The following is a 19,489-nucleotide window of genomic DNA, read 5'->3' as shown; positions in this document are numbered from 1 at the left end:
TAAATGCGGAATATGCGCATAATTAAGGCGATTCTCTTGGAATTTATGGCTGTGTCCTTTTGTAGTTGTAACGTTGCTTGACTTTTCTCAAAGCATAACAAATAGAGTCCTAGAAAGAGAGAAGCGACTTTGACGTCGCAATTTCTGATTGATAATGCTCCTGCCTAATTAATGCAGCCATATATTGAGCCCGCAGTGGAGATATACATATACATCTCGTAAAAAAATACTAAACATAGTCATTGAAGGCCCGATCGAGGTAAAACACACTTCACGGTTGTCTGCTTTCTATTATTCTTATTTTTGCATCTAATGAGTTTCGAATTATTTTTGATAGTGGAAGTAACTTTTCTCTTTATAAAGAACTCTAATAACAAAACAGTTAGACAAACATACTCAATGCCAATTCACTCTTTTCTTAGTTGTTTTGGCACAGTGTGTATTCATATGCAAATTGGGATCTGTAAGCGCGATGGCCGATTACCGTGATAACAGATATTTTGCAACATAATAGAAGATTTCTAGGTACCGCGTATTTCTCACGAGAGAGAACAATGTGCTACTCACGTCACCTCGACTTGATTTTCACCAGAAATTATAATCAAGGATATAATATCGCTTGGCAACCTTATTATTTCCAAACGAATTAGTCTGGAACCAAAGGAAACGTTTCAAACTTACTAATTAACTTAATTTCATCAGTAACGTTCCCGATTGTGTCTCTTGATCACTTAACTTTCGATATTACAGTAAAAGAATTGTTAACGCATGTAGTTTAAATTTGAAAAATTAATTAATATTTTACTTGAGACATCATTAAAAATACGATTTTCCGTGGTTAATGCAATTAGAAGTATGGATTTTAGCTATTTTTTTATCAACGTCAAATTTATTTAATAGCATGTAAAAAATGTCCCAGTTAAATTATAAAGAAAAATATTGTAATGTTTCAATACCTAGATTCCAGGATACGCTAAAATGGCAGTCGGAGAACGATATTTTTATATTTTGGGTCGTAAGGGTTGTCCCGATAAGAATTCTTATGACTAGCAGCTTATAGGCTCGCTTTGTTACATATGTATATATGTATATGTATTGTGAGCATGTACCCCCTATATATATACATATGTATACGTACAAAGAGCACAGGTCTATATAAACTATTGTAAAAGTTACCAAGTGACGCATCTTGGAACATGCTGTGCTTGACGATCATTATTCTCTTCATCTTCGTTTGCCTTTACTGCATCTGTGATTGCATTAAACCAAGAAATTATCCACCTGGTAAGTGAAGCGCAAAACTCAACAATAATGTAATACTCGTGAAATGTTCAATTTACGCACTGGGCAGCAATTAGTGCCCAAACGTTTACACAATTACTGCATTTTTGCGGTTATCACATTTGACGTTGTAAAGTATTTCACGCTGTAAAGAGATGTTAATAAATTAAAAGATGCCTTGTCACAGATATTACAAGTTAATTTCTCTGAAAGTATCTAATTCAGAAAGTCGATCTATCGAGAGAAAGTCATACAGGACCTTGAAGAGCATACAGAATTTTGAATATTTAATTTATTTTTAGAATTCACACAGTTCTGTTATAGATGACATCACTTTTTCTTCTTAAATGGAATTTATTTCCAGATTATTTAATAGATAATAAAATAAGATAAAGGATAAGATAAATTAATTGCGAGATAAATTTAATATCAAAATTTTTACGTTAATCTAAATTTAAAGTTTTTATTAAATACTCAGTTTATCATTCAATGTTATCTCGTGTATCACGTGACATAAGTATGGGAAAAAATAGTCATACATATGTCTTAAAAATGATATCTGATGCGCTCAAATCTCAAGCGATTATTAAAATTAATTTTATTTTGCTTTATAACAATTATAATTTAAAGTTCAAATACAAAAGTGATTGCGTTGAAAGTCCGACAACCATATCGGCACGCAATTATCATTTCTGAAATTAATTCATTTAAATGAATTTACAATAACATCAATGTTAGTCACAAATGTTAGTTCAACATCTTAACGTTCTGACCGTTATGGCGCTTCTTAATTTAAAATATTATGTTTAACATGTTTAGCGGTCTTTCAATCTTATTATTGTAAATACAAAAGTATTCTAATAATGACCGCGTTCAGCAGAATGTTTAATTTGCAATTGTTTTCTTTGAGGGTTTTCTTTATGAGATAAAATATTCTTCTTACGAGGAAAGGCACGGAAGTGTCGTTCTCTAATTTTGACGAGCTTGTAATATGTTATTCTCCAGACAAAAATAAGCTACACATATTTTTTTATATATGCCCATTTGACAAGTAACGAGATATATGTAATGATCTTTTATATTTATGCTGAGCGAAACTACCAAAGGCTTTATATTAATGTCTTTGATTATGTAACACTCTGTGTCAAATATTTGCTATATAGGCCCACTGTGGATACCATTATTCGGATGTTTTCTAAAGTTCGCATGGCTACGCTCGAAACATGGATACATTTATTTAGCTATGCAAGATATGGTGCGTACATATGGACCTGTATTGGGATTAAAGCTTGGAGTTCAAAAGGTGGTGGTAATTTCAACATATGATTTGGTGAAGAAGGCTCTTCTCCAAGATGAATTCAATAGCCGGCCGGATGGATTTTTTTTTAGAGTACGATCGTTCGGGAAGAGAAAGGGTACGCAGCTATGTACATGTATAATAAACGAAATTAATTCCTAACGTGAAATTAATATGCCAAAAATTTTGGAAATTATCCACTGTTTTAACAACAATTTGACACAAAAAATGAAGTCTTCGGTATCTGTGCCGTTTGGTTCCGTTATCCAAGTTTATTATTCAAGGTGTTCTGTTCACTGAGGGCACCATGTGGGCACAGACTCGTAGATTTACGATGCGGCATCTGCGGACGTTCGGTATAGGTCGCTCAGCTATGAAAGAACAATTGGCACTGGAGGCTCGAAATCTTGTTGATCATCTGCAACAAATGAGCGAGAGTGGCGCGGTAACGATGCACACAGCTTTCGATGTCGCGGTGATCAATTCGCTGTGGTTCATGATCGCTGGACACAAATTCGAGTACGGGGACCAAAAGTTACAAGAAGCGCTTACGTTGGTTCACGATGCCTTCAAGTAAATCTTGATGAGAGTCTTCGTTGTTTAACGAAACTCAATAAGATACTACAGATAATTATTTTTGTAAAATTAAATACCGTTTTTGATTTTTACATTTAGATTAATGGATACCATGGGTGGAGTGGTTTCGCAGATGCCTTTTCTACGTTTCGTGATCCCGGAACTATCAGGATACAAAGAGTTAATGAAGATTCTAGAGAATTTGTGGCTTTTCCTCGACGAGGAGATCAAGATACACGAGAGAGAACTATTCAATGATTCGTCATGTGATTTGATTGATGCGTTTCTTTTAGAGATTCGTAAAAACGATGAGAATGAAGATACGATTTTTGATCGTAAGTTAGTCTGTTAATATACCGTACAATGTCAAACTTACCTAAACTAGGAGCTCTCTTGCCTAGATTAAATTAATAATTTTATCTGATTTATATAAAAATAAAAATAATAAATAAAGAGCGAAGTAAGAGTCAATACATAAAAATTATAGTCCGAAAATTGGTAAAACATGAAAGATTGAGTCAGTCTGAATATAAAATGTAAGATAACATTTAATTAAAAAAATTGAGAAACACATAACATTTAATTAAATAAATTGAGAAACACATTACAAGTTTCGGCTACGCGATTGAGCCCTCTTCAGATACAATTTTACAAGAATTTGATATACAAAAAGTTCACGCAAAAAACGCATATTAAATACTAATCGGATGTATCAATCTACGCCGTTCACATGCCATTCGTGGTCAGTGTCTCTTCGGAATCTGATTACAATATAAAGTTTTATTACAAAAACTAAACGTATAAATTCTGACAAATAATATCTTACCAAAAGCCATGTGTAAAATTAATTTAAAATTTTCCAGAGAAAATCGGTTATGCATGATATAAACCATTCGTAGATATAACGCGAACATTGTGCGACAATTATAATGTACTTTTTTTAACACATCCGATTACCGATACAGATCAACACATACTGAGAGAGGAGACGGAAAGTTAGTAACAATGAGTCAAAGTTTATTTATAATAGGAGTATATGCCTTGTGGAGACCTTCCGTGTCAGTTTGTAAATTTAAACTAACCGTCTGCTTTTTGAAGTTAAATGTTATGTGTTTCTCAATTTTTTTAATTAAATGTTATCTTACATTTTATATTCAGACTGACTCAATCTTTCATGTTTTACCAATTTTCGGACTATAATTTTTATGTATTGACTCTTACTTCGCCCTTTATTTATTATTTTTATTTTTGTATAAAGAGTCCTTCTATTTGTTTACTGATTTATATATACAAAATTTTATTCGTTCTCAAAATCCTTGCATTGATTATATTGAAGTTGTCTAAGATATTTTTACAAAGTTTTGAAAGACGAATCTTTTCAAAATTATGTCTGTAACGATAATTGAAACTAATATAAAAAGAGCATACAATCGAATTAAATATTTTTCTTCTCTCAAATTAATAAGTAAATTTGCACGTTGTACGGTGATGTATAATGATGAAGTAAGAAGTCAGTAATAAATTACTGTTGACACACGTGCGCCGCATGTTTCACACTGCAGGTGAGAATTTATTGATACTGTGCCTTGATCTTTTCTTGGCCGGGTCAAAGACGACCAGTGACACCTTAGCGAATATATTTCTCTTCTTATCGCTGAATCCCGAATGGTTGAGAGTACTTCAGGTTGAGTTGGATAGTGTCGTTGGTAGGTCACGAGCTCCAACTGAGGATGATTTACCATCCTTGCCAATAACGGAAGCTTTCTTAGCCGAGGTAATGTAAGAAAGAGAGATATAAACTACAGAAAATACAGAGACTGTTATGTACAAACCTGTCACGACGAAGTATATAACTTATTCGACAGCTAATATTTTCAAGAAAAATCTCATTGTAACAATATATGTTATTAGGATGTTCTAAGCATTTCAGTATTTTTTTAAAAAAACTTTTAAACCTATTAGAGTTTTCTAAAGAAATAATTTATTTTATTTCAATAATAATTTAAAGCGATCAGAAAAAATATTCATTAAAAAATAATTGTTATTGTGATTCAATTAATGTGTTTATATAGTACCTATAATAAATATAATAGGTTTAAATAAAAACTATTAAGTACTCTAATAAAACATATAATCATCTATAAAAATAGATAATGATAATTGAGAAAATAAGATAATATCATAATAACGTAAACGATGTAAGTGCGAAATAATATTTACTAGGCACAAAGATATTTGATTTTGGCTCCACTCGGCGTACCTCACACAACTACGAAGGATGTTTCTTTAAATGGTTATCGAATACCCAAGGTAATAGACCGTGTCTTTGATTATAGATAATTACACTAACAAGTTTCGATATATAGGAATTAATATTTTTAAACTATTTAAATCTATCTCTCCTCCCCCTCTCTCTCTCTATCTATTTCTCTTTGACATATTTATTTCTAAAATAAATTATGCACACACTTTATACTTTTACCGATTTTTCAAGTCCATCCATAAGAAGAAATAAAATATCAGTGTGTGTATATCAAAGTTTGTCGATTAATTACCGCTAAATCATATTGCATTTAAAACTATATTTTATTATGCGCCTAAACTACAACAATATATCGTATTTTGCAGGACACGATTATTCTCTTTGACTATCACAGTGCTCAAAACGACAAGGCGTACTGGGAACAACCGAACGAATTTCGACCGCAACGATTTCTAGACGAACAGGGACAATTCCGTCGGAACAACTACGGTTTGCCTTTTGGTTTAGGTAAATTTCAATAAAGGAAGAAGAGAGACGCAATCAACTCGTCGAAATGTAGCCGTTAATGTCCCACTTTCGCGCAATCATTCTTCATGCAAATGTCATTTCTATTCTAATCACTTTTTTTCTCTCTCTCTTTATATCGCGCAAATTTTTCAACCTTCGCGAAAGATAATCAATTCGTCATTGTTTGGAACTAATTGCGGGAATGCGGGCGATTGTTTCTCATTTCAGGCAAGAGACGCTGTCTGGGCGAGCAGCTGGCACGCTCCACGTTGTTCTTGTACTTCACCTACGTCGTGCATTACTTTGACATAAAGATCTCAGCCGAGTACAGCAAGCCAAACCTAAACGGTTACGATGGTTTTACCATATCGCCAAAACCGTACTACCTCAAGCTCACGAGAAGATCCAGTCGCGATGATGATCGCCACGTGACTCGCGCGAGCACATGACGGCACATTTGGACTTCTGCGAAGGGGCTCGGTTTCGTTGAACTCGTAAAACGTGCGAGTAAAAGCAAAACTTTCACGGCATAGAATCAATAAACGTTATTCGCAAACGTCGAACCGCGCCGCGCCATGTACGGGATCAGTTAACGGAAATGGATCTTTTTGTCAAACAGCTCGCGCTACGCGTAATACGTGACACGTAACGCGTATAATACATTATACGTAATACAAAGCAAGTCGATTACAAATTACCGTATACAAAGTATTACAAAGAACCGGAGCGTTTAACTTGAAGCGATAATACAGTAATCTACTTATATATACACAGAAAGAACGATTTTGCTTACTGATTATTTTGATAGTTGAACAAAACTATTTTCAAATCTGTATCTAACTAAATTTTTAGGTACTCCAATAAAACCATTCTTTCCATATAACAAAAATGCAGGGAGACTACGAATGAAAATGCTTCCTTAGACAAGAGTTATATTGTTCCGTTAGATATAATTTTTAATTAAAGATTTAAAAAATTATTTTTAATACTTTTAATAGAATTTTAAAAATTATTTCTAATATTATTTTTTTAATAAAATATATCTAAAATATATCTAAAATATATTTTATTCGTAGCACGTGGCATTATAGAACGTTTCATGACAAATTTGACGACAAGTAAGAATACGTGATTTTGATTATACTTATATTCATGCGATTAAAAAATGCTAGAAAGGTAGATGACAATCAATAAATCAATGTAAGTTAATAGATATACCGCACGCATTTCTAGCAATTTACTAACTCTCATGCGATCTAATATAAAAAAGATGCATCGTGTGTTTCACTTGAAAGAAGTATGGATGTGTAGCCGATACTTTTCTCTCCGTCTAACATGATATCGGAATTTGGCGTCTTCTTTCAGCACGTGAAAAGACAGAAGCTTGAAAAATAAGTCTTGTAATAAAATTGTAATAAAATATACTAAAACAGTCTTGTAACAAAATACGTTTATTATGCAATATTTTAATTAGTTTAGTAAAGCTCATATTTACATTCATAGCATAACATTCATACATGCATCAGTAAATTCTTACAGTATACTATTTTACATAGTGATTGAATACTACCTAAAAAAAATAGAATTTTTTAAAAAAGAGCAGATGTAAATTAATGTGTAAAATCTGCTTATATATATTTTCTTTTTTAGCTTCTTTTTTGTATATATATATATACATATTTCAAAAAATGTAACAAAATACAACTAAAAACGAAACACGAAAGATTACCCAAGTAAAACACAGAAGTCATGAGGACATCATCATAACATCATTCGTCACTTATAAGTCAATTTTTAGACGTCAAATGACGTCATGATAACATTTTGTGATACCATTATGATTTAATTATGCTTCCGTGTTCTATAATCTAACGTAATCGATAACAATTATCAATGATAAAACTAATAAAATTAATTTAAATTGATAAGAATTTTTAACATATTTTACAGATATTGCGAACAATATATGTTATCTTATCTCGGAACAATTAACGTTTCATAAGGCTTTGGTCCGTATATGATTCCGCTCGTTAATTCTGTTTGAATAAATCCTTTACCTGGCTCTGGAAGTAATTGAAACTTTTGCATTACCCCGATAAAGAAAAGAAACGTAGCCGATTTTGCCAAAGCTTCTCCGGGGCACCTTCTTTTTCCTGAGAGGAAAAAAAATATATTTCTTTTTAGACTGTAAAATATGTATTGAAATAATCGATTTACGAAATTTCAACTTATACGCAATTATTCATTGGGCAGAGAATTTCGCGTGAATGTTAAATTAAGAGAGTATCGTTCACCTTTTTCTTTAACGTGAAAGGCATGTATCTGACCTTTCAGTCGAGAAGCACCCGGAAAGAAAACAAGAAAGTGTTATCGTAATTATGTACATACATCACGGTGCATACAAGAATGGTTTAAACGCAATTAAGCACATCAATAATGTACGTGAACGAAGCAATCACTTCCGTTTTGTAAAAGAATTTTCGCGACGTCTAAGTTTTTCATAGCTGTTATTCCTTTTGTAAAAATCTCGTAAAATTTGTTTCTTATAAAGAATGTTTAAATTAAAAGAATATATATATATAAATATATATATATACTAACCTTTTCCGAATAGTATAATATTTTCGTGCTGTTGATAAACACCATTCTTGTTTATGTGCCTCTCCGGTCTAAATGAATTCGGGTCAGGGAAGAAATCCGGATCCATATTGTTTGAATATATATTCATTAAGACAGTAGTATTCTTAGGTACCTTGCAGTTGCCAAGAATTGTATCCTTAAGAACGCGACGTGGCCCGATTACAGGTGTAACGTGAAATAAACGTTGACTCTCTGTTATTATTGCTTCCGTGAAGGGCATTCTATAATCAATTTGAAGTTCAACGTAAATTGAACGTTTGAGTAATTTTTCGAACAGGAGAACCGTACCCAAGCAGAGCAACAAGTCACGATAATGTCAAAATGACATTAAAATGAATCGTTTTAAAGTAAAAATTATGTTGTTATACTTGATTCTGTCCTCCAGTTTGGGAAGCCTATGAGGACCGATCACGGCGTCGATTTCCTCGTGTAGCTTGCATTGTACGTCCTGATGATTAACTATTTGCAAGAAGAGATTATCCAATGTCGCTGTCGTGGTGCTGATGCCGGCGATGAAGAAGTCGAGCAACGTTACAAGTAGATTGTCATCTGAATAGAACAGAAGAGATGATCACGCGTATGTCGGACAAGTGGACTCGCGAAGAGAACGCTTTCTCTCACGTGCACGGTGCTTTCATTAACGCACTAACTGGGCACGCGGGAGGAAGCGTTAATTTCTTTGCGAACACCCGAGAAGATTGCGACAAGAACATGTTTTCTGAACATCGCTCAGTAATAGAAAGTAACTGTGGGCCCGCACCTGAAAACACAGAAACTTTGTCTCGTTGCTCCTCCATGTTGTTGTACATCTCCTGGATGAATAAATCAATAAAGTCTGTTTCGTTTCCCTTGACATACCGTTCCTTGTGCTCATTGATAGTATCCTGCAGATTCGAAACATGGAGCGTTAATTAAAAAGCTGAAAAATTGAATTAACATCGAAATTACGTACCATTAGGAAGCTCTTAAGCTCATTGTTTAACTTGACGAGGAAGTTGTAACCCGACATCTCCGGCGCGATGTAACGTAGCCAGGGGAAAGCGACTAGAATACCACCGGTCACATCAGACTTTCCTCTGCGACGTTCCATCAGATTCAAGAATTTCTGCAACCTGCAAGTAATCACAGAATCAATGAGACAACGCACGTACGATTAACTTCCTTTCTTGAGTTCTCCGGAAGTAAATCCGCGGAAGTGCCGCACCGCTGAGGAAGCGTATTTTTCAATTGTTCCGTTGATGATTTCACACATGTACCTTGGAAGATTCTCGGATGGTTTCCGTCCTGTAATCAGCATCCAGAGGACATTTATCACGGCAGGTGCGTATGCGGATCGTATTTGCTGCATGCCACCGTTTGCCAGTCTTTCCACTATGAGCGTCATTTCTTCCACGATCAGCTCCATCATCGTTTGCTTGGCAAAACCAACGCTCCTTAGAGCACGCACTGACCAAGAACGCAATTCCTTCCATTCCGCGCCGTCGTTCATCGTGATCCCTGATTCCAATAATTTCTAATTAATCAAGAGTCTTTAAGGATCCTTATAATCTGAGGAGGTAATCACTTAATGTAATCGCGGGACAGAGTCCCCGAAATCATTATAAAATTCATATGAAATCACTATGTATAATTCGATAATTACATATGCAACCACGAGAAATCATTGTGTAATATTAAATAAAATCGTTTATTTTACCAAATAATTTCATATGTAGAAGAAAATTATTTGTAATGAGATGAAATTATATGAAATCAAACGAATGTAATTTATGGGACAATATATTTCAGCTAGTGATTACCCCCTCATTATAATCTTTCTATCTATCAGCTTTCTATCTTTATAGAGCGAATCGAATTTATTTATTATAATCTCATTAAACATATACAAATCAATATTTAAAATATTGATCTGTGTCTGTTTGATGAGATTATAATTTTATATATTATTGAAATATACAGGGCCATTTTAATGTCCCATCCCAAATAACTTTTTTATCTTTGATCTTAGAAAAAAATGTTTCAGACAAAAATTGTATGGCTTCGAGGAGGACATAAAATGCTGTCATTAGTTTGACCTTAAATAGTTGCTTGAAGGTCACGTAAAGATTACCTTCATGTGACCTTCAAGCAACTATTTAAGGTCAAACTAATGACAGCATTTTATGTCCTCCTCGAAGCCATACAATTTTTGTCTGAAACATTTTTTTCTAAGATCAAAGATAAAAAATGGTTATTTGGGATGGAACATTAAAATAGAACACCCTGTAGAACATAAAAACCGATTTTCAAAACAAAACCTTCAAATTCCGACCTTTTTTCATTCCCATGTTTCGTAACTTTATAAACTCATTCCAAGGACGTCCGTCGTAGTTTTCGCTAAGGCATACTTCGTGTACAAGCTTACTGTTCGTGACAACAATTACATTGTCGGTACCCAAACGTAAACTTATGATGCTGCTATTATATATCTTGCTGAGTTCCAGAAAGGCGAGGTGTTGCCCACCGAATTTGCGCGATAATTTTTGTAAATAATACCGATTTCCAAAAATCGGCCAAGGAAAGGGACCTAAAATTACGGCCTTTTAAATGTGGAAATTAGATACTTAACTATTATATTAATAATTCAAAAAAAACATTTCTTCATGTTAAATTCTTCAAAATTCATATTTTTCTCGAATGTATGCTTAAGATTAGCAATTTTCAAAGATGACGATTAGTTCCGTTATCACGTATATTATTGCATATTATCGCAGTTCTACTTGTTCTATTCTTTAAAAATGATTAGGTATTTTTTAAAAGCACTATTCACTAATTTTGTATTGATTATTTTTATCACTGAAAGCAATTAACAATTATTTCGCGTAGTTATCGCAAAATCTAATTGATTCATTTTTAACAAAGCGATTTATTTTTATGTTCTCGAAAAGTATACCTAATACGTCGGGCTCTCATTGAAATATTGACTTCTAAATATGTCAACTTTCTTTATAAATATAGAAAATTGTATTTTAATGCTTTCTAATTACAAAGTGCGGATTTTATTCTGTATTGATTTTAAATCAAGATCAAAACATTTAATACCCGTACAGCACAGAAACTTGCAGTAACATTGCAGAAATGTTACAATATTGCAGATTGCGCTGTAATATCGCTGCAACATTGTAGGTGTTAGGAATTGTAATATACATATAATACACATTGCAGCGCGAGAGTTTACAAATCTTGCAACATTGTTACAGAGACATTAAAAACATTTTAGTTTTTGAGTAATAAACTGCTGTTTATACATACGGAAACATACATCAACTATACGTTATGTGATTGTTAATTATTTCTATTAATTTAGGAATTATAGTGTTCGTTGAAACACACACATTTGTTGTCGCCGCCGTGCGATAAGATTTCTCAAATTTTGCTAGGAATTGTAATATACATATAATACACATTGCAGCGCGAGAGTTTACAAATCTTGCAACATTGTTACAGAGACATTAAAAACATTTTAGTTTTTGAGTAATAAACTGCTGTTTATACATACGGAAACATACATCAACTATACGTTATGTGATTGTTAATTATTTCTATTAATTTAGGAATTATAGTGTTCGTTGAAACACACACATTTGTTGTCGCCGCCGTGCGATAAGATTTCTCAAATTTTGCAATCAACTCTCATAATTTTTTGGAATATTTGGATTTAAAAAATTCTTTGAATATTGTAAAAAAAATGAAATTGAATATGTGGAGTTTCTTATTATTTCCATTTGACCAATTAAGAACATGACAAAATAGACGTACAGTATAAAATATGTATTTGCGAAAAATTGTAAAATATGTGTCTTTATATGTAAACTTTATATATATATACATAATAAAAATATATATAAATATATATACATATATATTTTTAACATATATAGTATAATTATATAAAATTATATATAAAATTATACATATAAGATTAAAATTATATATAGGGGAGATCGGGGCTGGCATTTGAATTTTGAGTGGCAAAAATGTATCTTATGAGTTCTCAATTTATATTGTAGATGGCATCTCGTGTATCTTCTTTACCAACGAAGTTTGGTTAGTTTAGGTGTGCCGCGTTGTTATATTTAGATAGTTAAACGTGTGTTTTTTTCGATAATCAAAAGTAATTTTTGAGATTTCATTTTCCGAATCATATCATTTTTTATGTATATGAATGAAATGAAGTTGCAAACACCAAAATTTTTATTACCATCTTGCAGTCTTATAATCACTCTATAAAATCGCTAATAATCATTTGATTAAAATCGTTAATTTTGTTATTGAAAGTTGAAAAAAAGGTGCCCACTTAGCCCCTAATATATATAATATATGTATATTGATTAGTTCTTTTTCTACATATTTTTTATTTATATCACAAATAGTATTTCAAACTATATTCAGTAATAATAAAAAAACTATTTTTAATAATAGTTGCAAATATATTGCGCTGCAGCATTGTTACGACATTACAGCTCAATCTTGTGTGTGTGCTGAAGATAAACATTTTTATTATACATACAATTATTATACATTGCGCAATATTACAACATGGCAATGAGATATATCTGCAATCATTTTGCATCTTTCTGTGCTGTATGGATAAATGAAAATATATAATCTTTAAGATAATTTGTTGAAAAATAGATTTCAACGGCAAAATAATAACACTTAAATATTGACAATTTGCCGATTTCTATTTGTGATATGTCATTTTAGGCTAGACTTGTTTCAATTAATTATGGATTTACTAACTAAATTTACGACTAAATTTATAGATTATCGAAGACACCAAATTAATTATCTTTCGTATTTCTCGTTCTCTTTATGATTGTAATTACGATGAAGTCAATTTTAAGTTTACCTTGAATTATTTTCAAACGTTAAATTACCTCATTCAATGTGTAACACGCACGATTTTGTACTTATTACTAACTTTGTAAGTTTTGTTTTAAATTTGTTAAAAGCAGTAAAAAATTATTTTATACAATATCTTGTGAACAGTGTACAATATAAATTTAATAATTCGTACAAAAAGAGACTAAATTATTAATTGAAAATTTTGATGAATTTTCGTTGGAAAAATTAATTTTATACAAAAACATACTGCTTTTCTCTCTTAATAATAATAAATAACAAAAGTTTTGTATATTTTATGTAAAAACATCTCTGATAAATATAATATTATATGATTACAAATTATTAAACAGGAAATTTAATTTATGTTTATCATTTAAAATTTTCATGGAATGCTTACTTTTATGAATTTATAAATTAATGTTTCCATTAATTTTTCCAACAGGAAAATAATAATAATGAAATAAAATATTAAAATAAAAAAATCTGAAGAGGCTTAATAATTAAAAATCTAGTATATATAGCAAATCTCTGCATAATATCCATAATTAAGAAAATTATGTAAGAATTAATGCTAAATTTTTAATTTTATTTAATTACTTGGATAAAAGGCGAACGCGAGTCATACACCTCTATCATAATTTTTAATACAATCGTTTCGAGTTTTAATATATCGATTAATTTAACCCGGATCTTTTCTAGTTTCTCCTTTATACATTTTCTATCAAAGTGTAACATTCAATTTTACTATGTTAACAAATAAAAGATATCTCCTTTTGTGCGAGAAATACTTTATCAGCTATCATTAAATATTTTCCCAATAGTTGAAAAATTAAAATGAAAAATTAAGTATTGCGAGTAAAATTTAATTTCACAGAACATGGTGCTATCTTTATTTTTGAATTCATTTTCGTAAAGGCCAAAATATTAATAAATAAATTACCTGGCGGACCCTTTGTTCTCCGTCGTAATATGAAAATAATAAGAAAAATAGTTAAGATCGCCAAAACCTCAGTCACGAACATGATGCCTCGTTTTTTCCTTTATCCTCCCAGCCACGTGCTCTCTGAAAGTTTGTCGCGTTCTGTTTGCTCGAATTCTGGTAGTTCCTCTTTTAAGAAGTGAGGTCCTTCCGATTTAGTTATTGATTTGTCCAATCAATAACGTCTACGTATCTTATCTGATAAGACATGAGTATAGTCCAATTCAATATCACCTATGGGGATCGATATATTTTGAAACGAAGTGGAAATCACAAAATTATATAAGGAAATTCATTAGGTGTTGACCAATTAAATTATAAAAATTTTAGTGAATTAGCTCATTAAAAATTGCTTTTCTTATTTTCATCTCATTTTAATTATGATACATAATCGTCCTTGTTTATGGAAATAGTTTCACTATAGGAAAAAAACTAGATTCGGATTAACGCAACGGATTAATGCGATAATGCATGTTTCAGACGATTGCACGTACGAGCAACAAAATTGTCTCGCGTATGTGGACCGACTTGTGTAACTGGCCCGATTATCGTCACATGCATCCGGCCAACTGACGAATTCTCTATCGCTTCTGCGCGCATCAAAAAGCTTCTAATGCTTGAATGCTTCTCTTAACGACAGGGCCGGCGACTTCAGTAGGATCGGTCTGGAGCACTCCATACATACAAATTTCTAAGCTATGGAATTCCATACATGGACGAGGTATGGATTTCCATACCTCGTCAGAAGTAATAGTGAGAACAAGAATGGAAGGCTTCATTCATAGTGCATGCATAAATGCAATCCCGATTTTAGGCGTAGTATCCTGATAGTTCAGTGATGAAACATCGGATGGCGCAAGTTACACGTACTCAACCCAACATAATTGAACACGCGCGTGCACATATATAAATGCACATCATGGCTCATGCACATATATTCTAATATAGCTGCCCAACAATCAAGGACGAAATGTTATGCTGGCTACACACCAGCGCGCGACACGCGATATCCAATGAGCGTACAGCTTTACCAATGTTCTCATTCTAAAACTATATGCTCATTGGATATCGCGCTGATGTGCAGCCGGCATTATGCCTATTCTTATATATGCTAATTCACACTGGACGCGATGAGCGATGCGCGACGAGCGATATCCAATTTCAAAGCTTTGCTTTTTCTCGCGTGACTTGACTCGAATCTTGTTAATTGTCCTGAAAGAAATATCTATTGTTATGGCAATTCTGTGCTCAGATCCTAAGTTGCAGAATCTAATATTCCCGAGTCTTCAGAGTTCAGACTTTTTCTGGATTATATAATCACTGTAACAGGATTTTGTGATGGACAGATATGTTATTCGGCGACCCAAAAGTGACGATAAAAACGAAAATACAGTATGTAGTCGAAATTTTTCTCTGAATAGAAACTGATTAAATACTGATATGTCATAAATCCTTTTCTATCTAAAGAATATACATGAAAGAACAAATGAAACTCCATACATAGATGTATGAAACTCCATACATAGAAAAAATTTACTTCGCCGACCCTGCTTAACAAGACTGTTTTACGTCGTTTAACCTTGGTGCAACGGTAATATCCGTTAACCAATTGTTTGTTGAAAACAAATTTTATGTTAATTAAAAGGCATTTAATGCAAATCTTATGCAAATTCTGTACATTATATCCAATGTCAACAAATTAATGGATGGCAGATAAAATCTGATAAAATCTGCCAATAAAACATAATTATCAATTTTTGTCGTGCAAAGCTTGCTGATAATCTAACAGCAAATTGACGTCAAGAACTGATTAAGATTTGATAATTAAATCGGCAAACTTTATTGGAATAACATAAAGAGTATAGCAAGATAAGGAGGTGATTTCGGGCGTAATTTATTGCCATAGAGGGAAAAATTAACACCTTGATGAAAGAATATTTTGTACAAAGTTTCATCCCAAAAGAGTCACACCATTTCGAGATATCGAACAAAGTATTTCTAAGTATGTGTTATTTCGCATAAAATAATGATCATAAATAAATAAATTTTGTACATCATACATTTTTGCATATAATTGTTTCTTTAATTTCTTAAAAATGGTATTTTTATTTGTATAATTTTAGAAAATGAGTTAATAGAAAATATAAAATTAATTCCGTAATATTATAAATATAAAATGAATTTTGGGTTAAATAGCCTTGTAGATTAAAAAACTGAAATCTCTAAAAATTAATTTAATTAAGAAAAATTAAATTAATTTTTCTAAAGGAAAAAAAATGGAATTCTCATTGTTTAACCTACGCGAACTATAATATTAAAGCTTTAAAGTATTGTCTGCAGAAGTGGGATCGAAGGTAAGTAAAATTATATTTAAGAACAACTTAAAATATGTCAACTAATATTTTAAGTCGGAAAATGGCGAAAAAATGGTTTTAATTTTTTTTCGGTATGTTCCACCAAATCTGAAAATCTGAAAAAAATACCAAATATAATTTATAAGATTTAGCTGCTGAATTATTTTAAAAGTGGTCAAAAGATCCGTTTAGATTTAGCGAATAAAAAAATATTAATGAAAAATCACATTTTGTTCGATATCTCGAAATGGTGTGGCTCTTTGGGGATGAAACTTTGTACAAAATATTTTTTCATCGGGGTGTTAATTTTGCTCCCTATGGCAATCGATTACGTGCTGAGGCCCGAAATCACCTCCTTATCCTGCTATATCCTTTAACGAGAATATAGTGAATATAATAGTACGAAAAGTTAACATTTTTACGGACTGGGAAGTTTTATCAGCAAAACACAACCCAGTTAAAAATGATTGATCAATCGAAATGATCCACATCGATTCGAAATTGATTGACTATCATTTCTGGTTTAGGCTGCGTTCGAAAACATTATCCGGGTGCCCCCGTGTATTAGCTTATCCTTATTTAATATTGAGTGAACAACAAGAATAAAACGATACACGGAGGCACTTGGGTAATGTTTCTGAACGCAGCTTTAATGTGGACACATATATACTAATTTGAATATTTCTAATCGAATTAATAACTAGCAATTTGTAGGATAAGTTGTTGTTTAGGATATGCGCAAAATATAAAAGACACGTATGTATTATTGAAAACTGTAATTAGAACAATCAAATAGATAAGATTACGCGAATTGTGACAGCATGGCGATTTAAAAATTTCGTTAAAAAGAGCTATATTATGCGCAATTCATATGCAAATTTGGAACAGTTTAAAATTCCAAATTCGATAAAATTCAATTAAATAAATTATGTTTCAAGCTCGCAATCGTTGTTTACCGCCAACGAAGCGGTTTCTTTTCTTAAAATTAAAGCGTGTAACAAATTACACATGATGTGGCACTAACTTGACGGAATGTTTAAACGGTAGGAGAAAACGAAATATTAAATATTTGCTACATGTAATGTATGTACAACTATCGCTTTTCAATTTTACGGATTCTTATTAATAACAGAGAAGTAAGTACTCTACCTTTTAGTTTAACTCTTAGTTTAACGACTTAGTCAGTTCACGAATCGAAGTTGTCTCGATTCTGTGCATATAAGTAAGCCGCGAACTTCTAAACTAACAGGAAATAGAATTTTTACAATTTATGCAAATACATATTATCTCTACATCCTTGAGTTATCTTAACGTAATTCAAACAACGTACACTTGTGCTTATCATTTCGCATGTTTTCTTAATGTTGTATATTTAATGTTTTGCTGCGTGTATTTATGTTTTATCTGTTTTTACTAATTTAATTTTTATTCGTTTTGATATTGCATAAAAACTACCATTCTGAAGGAAAGCAAAATGAATTCTTGTTTATACATTGAAAAAAAAGATTGGCTGCAACAGCCAATTTTTGGTTGCGTTAGCCTATCCACAATGTCAGTATAGGATTTTGACAGGTTAACACAACCAAAAATTGGCTGTTGCAGCCAATCTTTTTTTTCAGTGTAGAATCTCCTATTTCTTCGTAAGATTAAACGGTAAGAAATATATACATAGATTTCCTATAACAATAATAATATCCAAAAAAAGATTATAGAGAACGACGTAAAGTGTAAAATAATTTACGCGATTTTTATTGCATAGATATTATGCCTGCTTATTTTTTTAATTACTCTTTTTTACAACGCGTTGTTTTTTACTCTTGCTTGTTTTTCATAAGCATGAATATGCATCCTCTGCGTGTCTCAAGTTAAAAAAAGTATAATTAACGGATTATTTATAAAATATAGAATGTTGTAGTTTTTTGGTCAACGTGCATAGTACACGATATACGTTCGAAAACACAAAATACTTCTATTTGCAGCCACCAGATTAATCATAAGAATTGAAAATTTTGCATTTTCTATATATTCTGTAACAAATTGATACCGTAAATCTTCCTTGATAATGAATTATCTTTCTCTCTTTACAATATATCAACCAAGATTGAGACATATTTATTTTCCATGGTTATATATTTAATATTAAATTAGAAGAAAACAGTATTAAATATTAATTATAAATGTATATACACCAGACATTTATAATATCTGATACATTTGTATAATGTAATATACATGTCTACTATAAATACGTTAATGTAATATGCATATCTATTGTTTATAAAACATTCGGAATATTCGGTTCTGATAATTAATGTGATGACTGCAAATATAAATATTTTGAGTTCTGGAAATGTACTTAGTATTACAACTAAAAAACTATATTCTTTTATGTGCAAATAGTCGGTAGATAGTTCTACATTTTTGAATTTGGATCACAATTAGGAATGTATATTCATGCTTGTAAAAGGAAAGCAAGAGAAAATGATGCTAAATGATGTCGGTTTTTGTAAAATTAGGTCTATTTTGAAGAATTCTGAACTAGTTCTGAATTAGTGCAATAAGTTAAGTGCAACAAACTATACCTGTTTCACTTCAATCTATTGCACCAGTGTACACCAACTCAAAACTTACGGAAAAAGAAGAGACCATTTAGTCGTGCTCTCTATATAACCAGGTCTATATAACCGAAGCTCAGATTATCTGTA

General features: G+C 31.8%; 2 protein-coding genes across 7 annotated transcripts; one reads left to right on the top strand and one right to left on the bottom strand.

Annotated features, from left to right (window-relative positions):
• The first annotated feature begins 220 nt into the window (after positions 1–220).
• On the top strand, positions 221–6,735 carry LOC108725475 (methyl farnesoate epoxidase). Of its 4 annotated transcripts, none has more exons than XM_018452505.1 (9): positions 221–259; positions 961–1,284; positions 2,445–2,696; positions 2,863–3,097; positions 3,254–3,489; positions 4,717–4,928; positions 5,378–5,464; positions 5,783–5,924; positions 6,153–6,735. In XM_018452505.1, the coding sequence occupies exons 2-9, from the start codon at positions 1,197–1,199 to the stop codon at positions 6,371–6,373; spliced, it is 1,473 nt and encodes a 490-aa protein (XP_018308007.1). In that variant the 5' UTR covers positions 221–259; positions 961–1,196; the 3' UTR covers positions 6,374–6,735. The 4 variants fall into 4 exon arrangements, with proteins under 4 accessions (XP_018308007.1, XP_018308006.1, XP_018308004.1 ...); XM_018452504.1 differs by having other exon boundaries at positions 2,863–3,130; XM_018452502.1 differs by having other exon boundaries at positions 2,863–3,151.
• A 1,046-nt stretch (positions 6,736–7,781) lies between these two features.
• On the bottom strand, positions 7,782–19,420 carry LOC108725482 (probable cytochrome P450 305a1). Of its 3 annotated transcripts, none has more exons than XM_018452518.1 (9): positions 19,367–19,420; positions 14,392–14,664; positions 10,876–11,130; positions 9,821–10,061; positions 9,517–9,676; positions 9,325–9,448; positions 8,933–9,113; positions 8,526–8,785; positions 7,782–8,077 (listed from the first exon to the last, which is right to left on the bottom strand). In XM_018452518.1, the coding sequence occupies exons 2-9, from the start codon at positions 14,471–14,473 to the stop codon at positions 7,899–7,901; spliced, it is 1,482 nt and encodes a 493-aa protein (XP_018308020.1). In that variant the 5' UTR covers positions 14,474–14,664; positions 19,367–19,420; the 3' UTR covers positions 7,782–7,898. The 3 variants fall into 3 exon arrangements, with proteins under 3 accessions (XP_018308020.1, XP_018308018.1, XP_018308019.1); XM_018452516.1 differs by lacking the exon at positions 19,367–19,420 and adding an exon at positions 17,934–18,013; XM_018452517.1 differs by lacking the exon at positions 19,367–19,420 and adding an exon at positions 14,925–15,076.
• Positions 19,421–19,489: the final 69 nt, after the last annotated feature.

The sequence above is a fragment of the Mycetomoellerius zeteki genome, unplaced genomic scaffold (assembly GCF_001594055.1).
Source record: "Mycetomoellerius zeteki isolate Tzet28-1 unplaced genomic scaffold, Tzet1.0 scaffold35, whole genome shotgun sequence".
Taxonomy (NCBI): domain Eukaryota; kingdom Metazoa; phylum Arthropoda; class Insecta; order Hymenoptera; family Formicidae; genus Mycetomoellerius; species Mycetomoellerius zeteki.
Note: the sequence above shows the minus strand (reverse complement) of the source record. Positions and strands in the feature narration are given on the sequence as shown.

Excerpts from the sequence above, each read along its gene's own strand:
- LOC108725482 (XM_018452518.1), bottom strand. The coding sequence starts at position 14,473 with ATGTTCGTGACTGAGGTTTTGGCGATCTTAACTATTTTTCTTATTATT. Across the intron at positions 9,677-9,820 it reads CCATCCGAGAATCTTCCAAG|GTTGCAGAAATTCTTGAATC; the intron begins GTACATGTGTGA and ends GATTACTTGCAG. Across the intron at positions 8,078-8,525 it reads TATTATACTATTCGGAAAAG|GAAAAAGAAGGTGCCCCGGA; the intron begins GTTAGTATATAT and ends TTTTCCTCTCAG.
- LOC108725475 (XM_018452502.1), top strand. The coding sequence starts at position 1,197 with ATGCTGTGCTTGACGATCATTATTCTCTTCATCTTCGTTTGCCTTTAC. Across the intron at positions 3,152-3,253 it reads TTGGTTCACGATGCCTTCAA|ATTAATGGATACCATGGGTG; the intron begins GTAAATCTTGAT and ends TTTTACATTTAG. Across the intron at positions 3,490-4,716 it reads TGAAGATACGATTTTTGATC|GTGAGAATTTATTGATACTG; the intron begins GTAAGTTAGTCT and ends TTCACACTGCAG.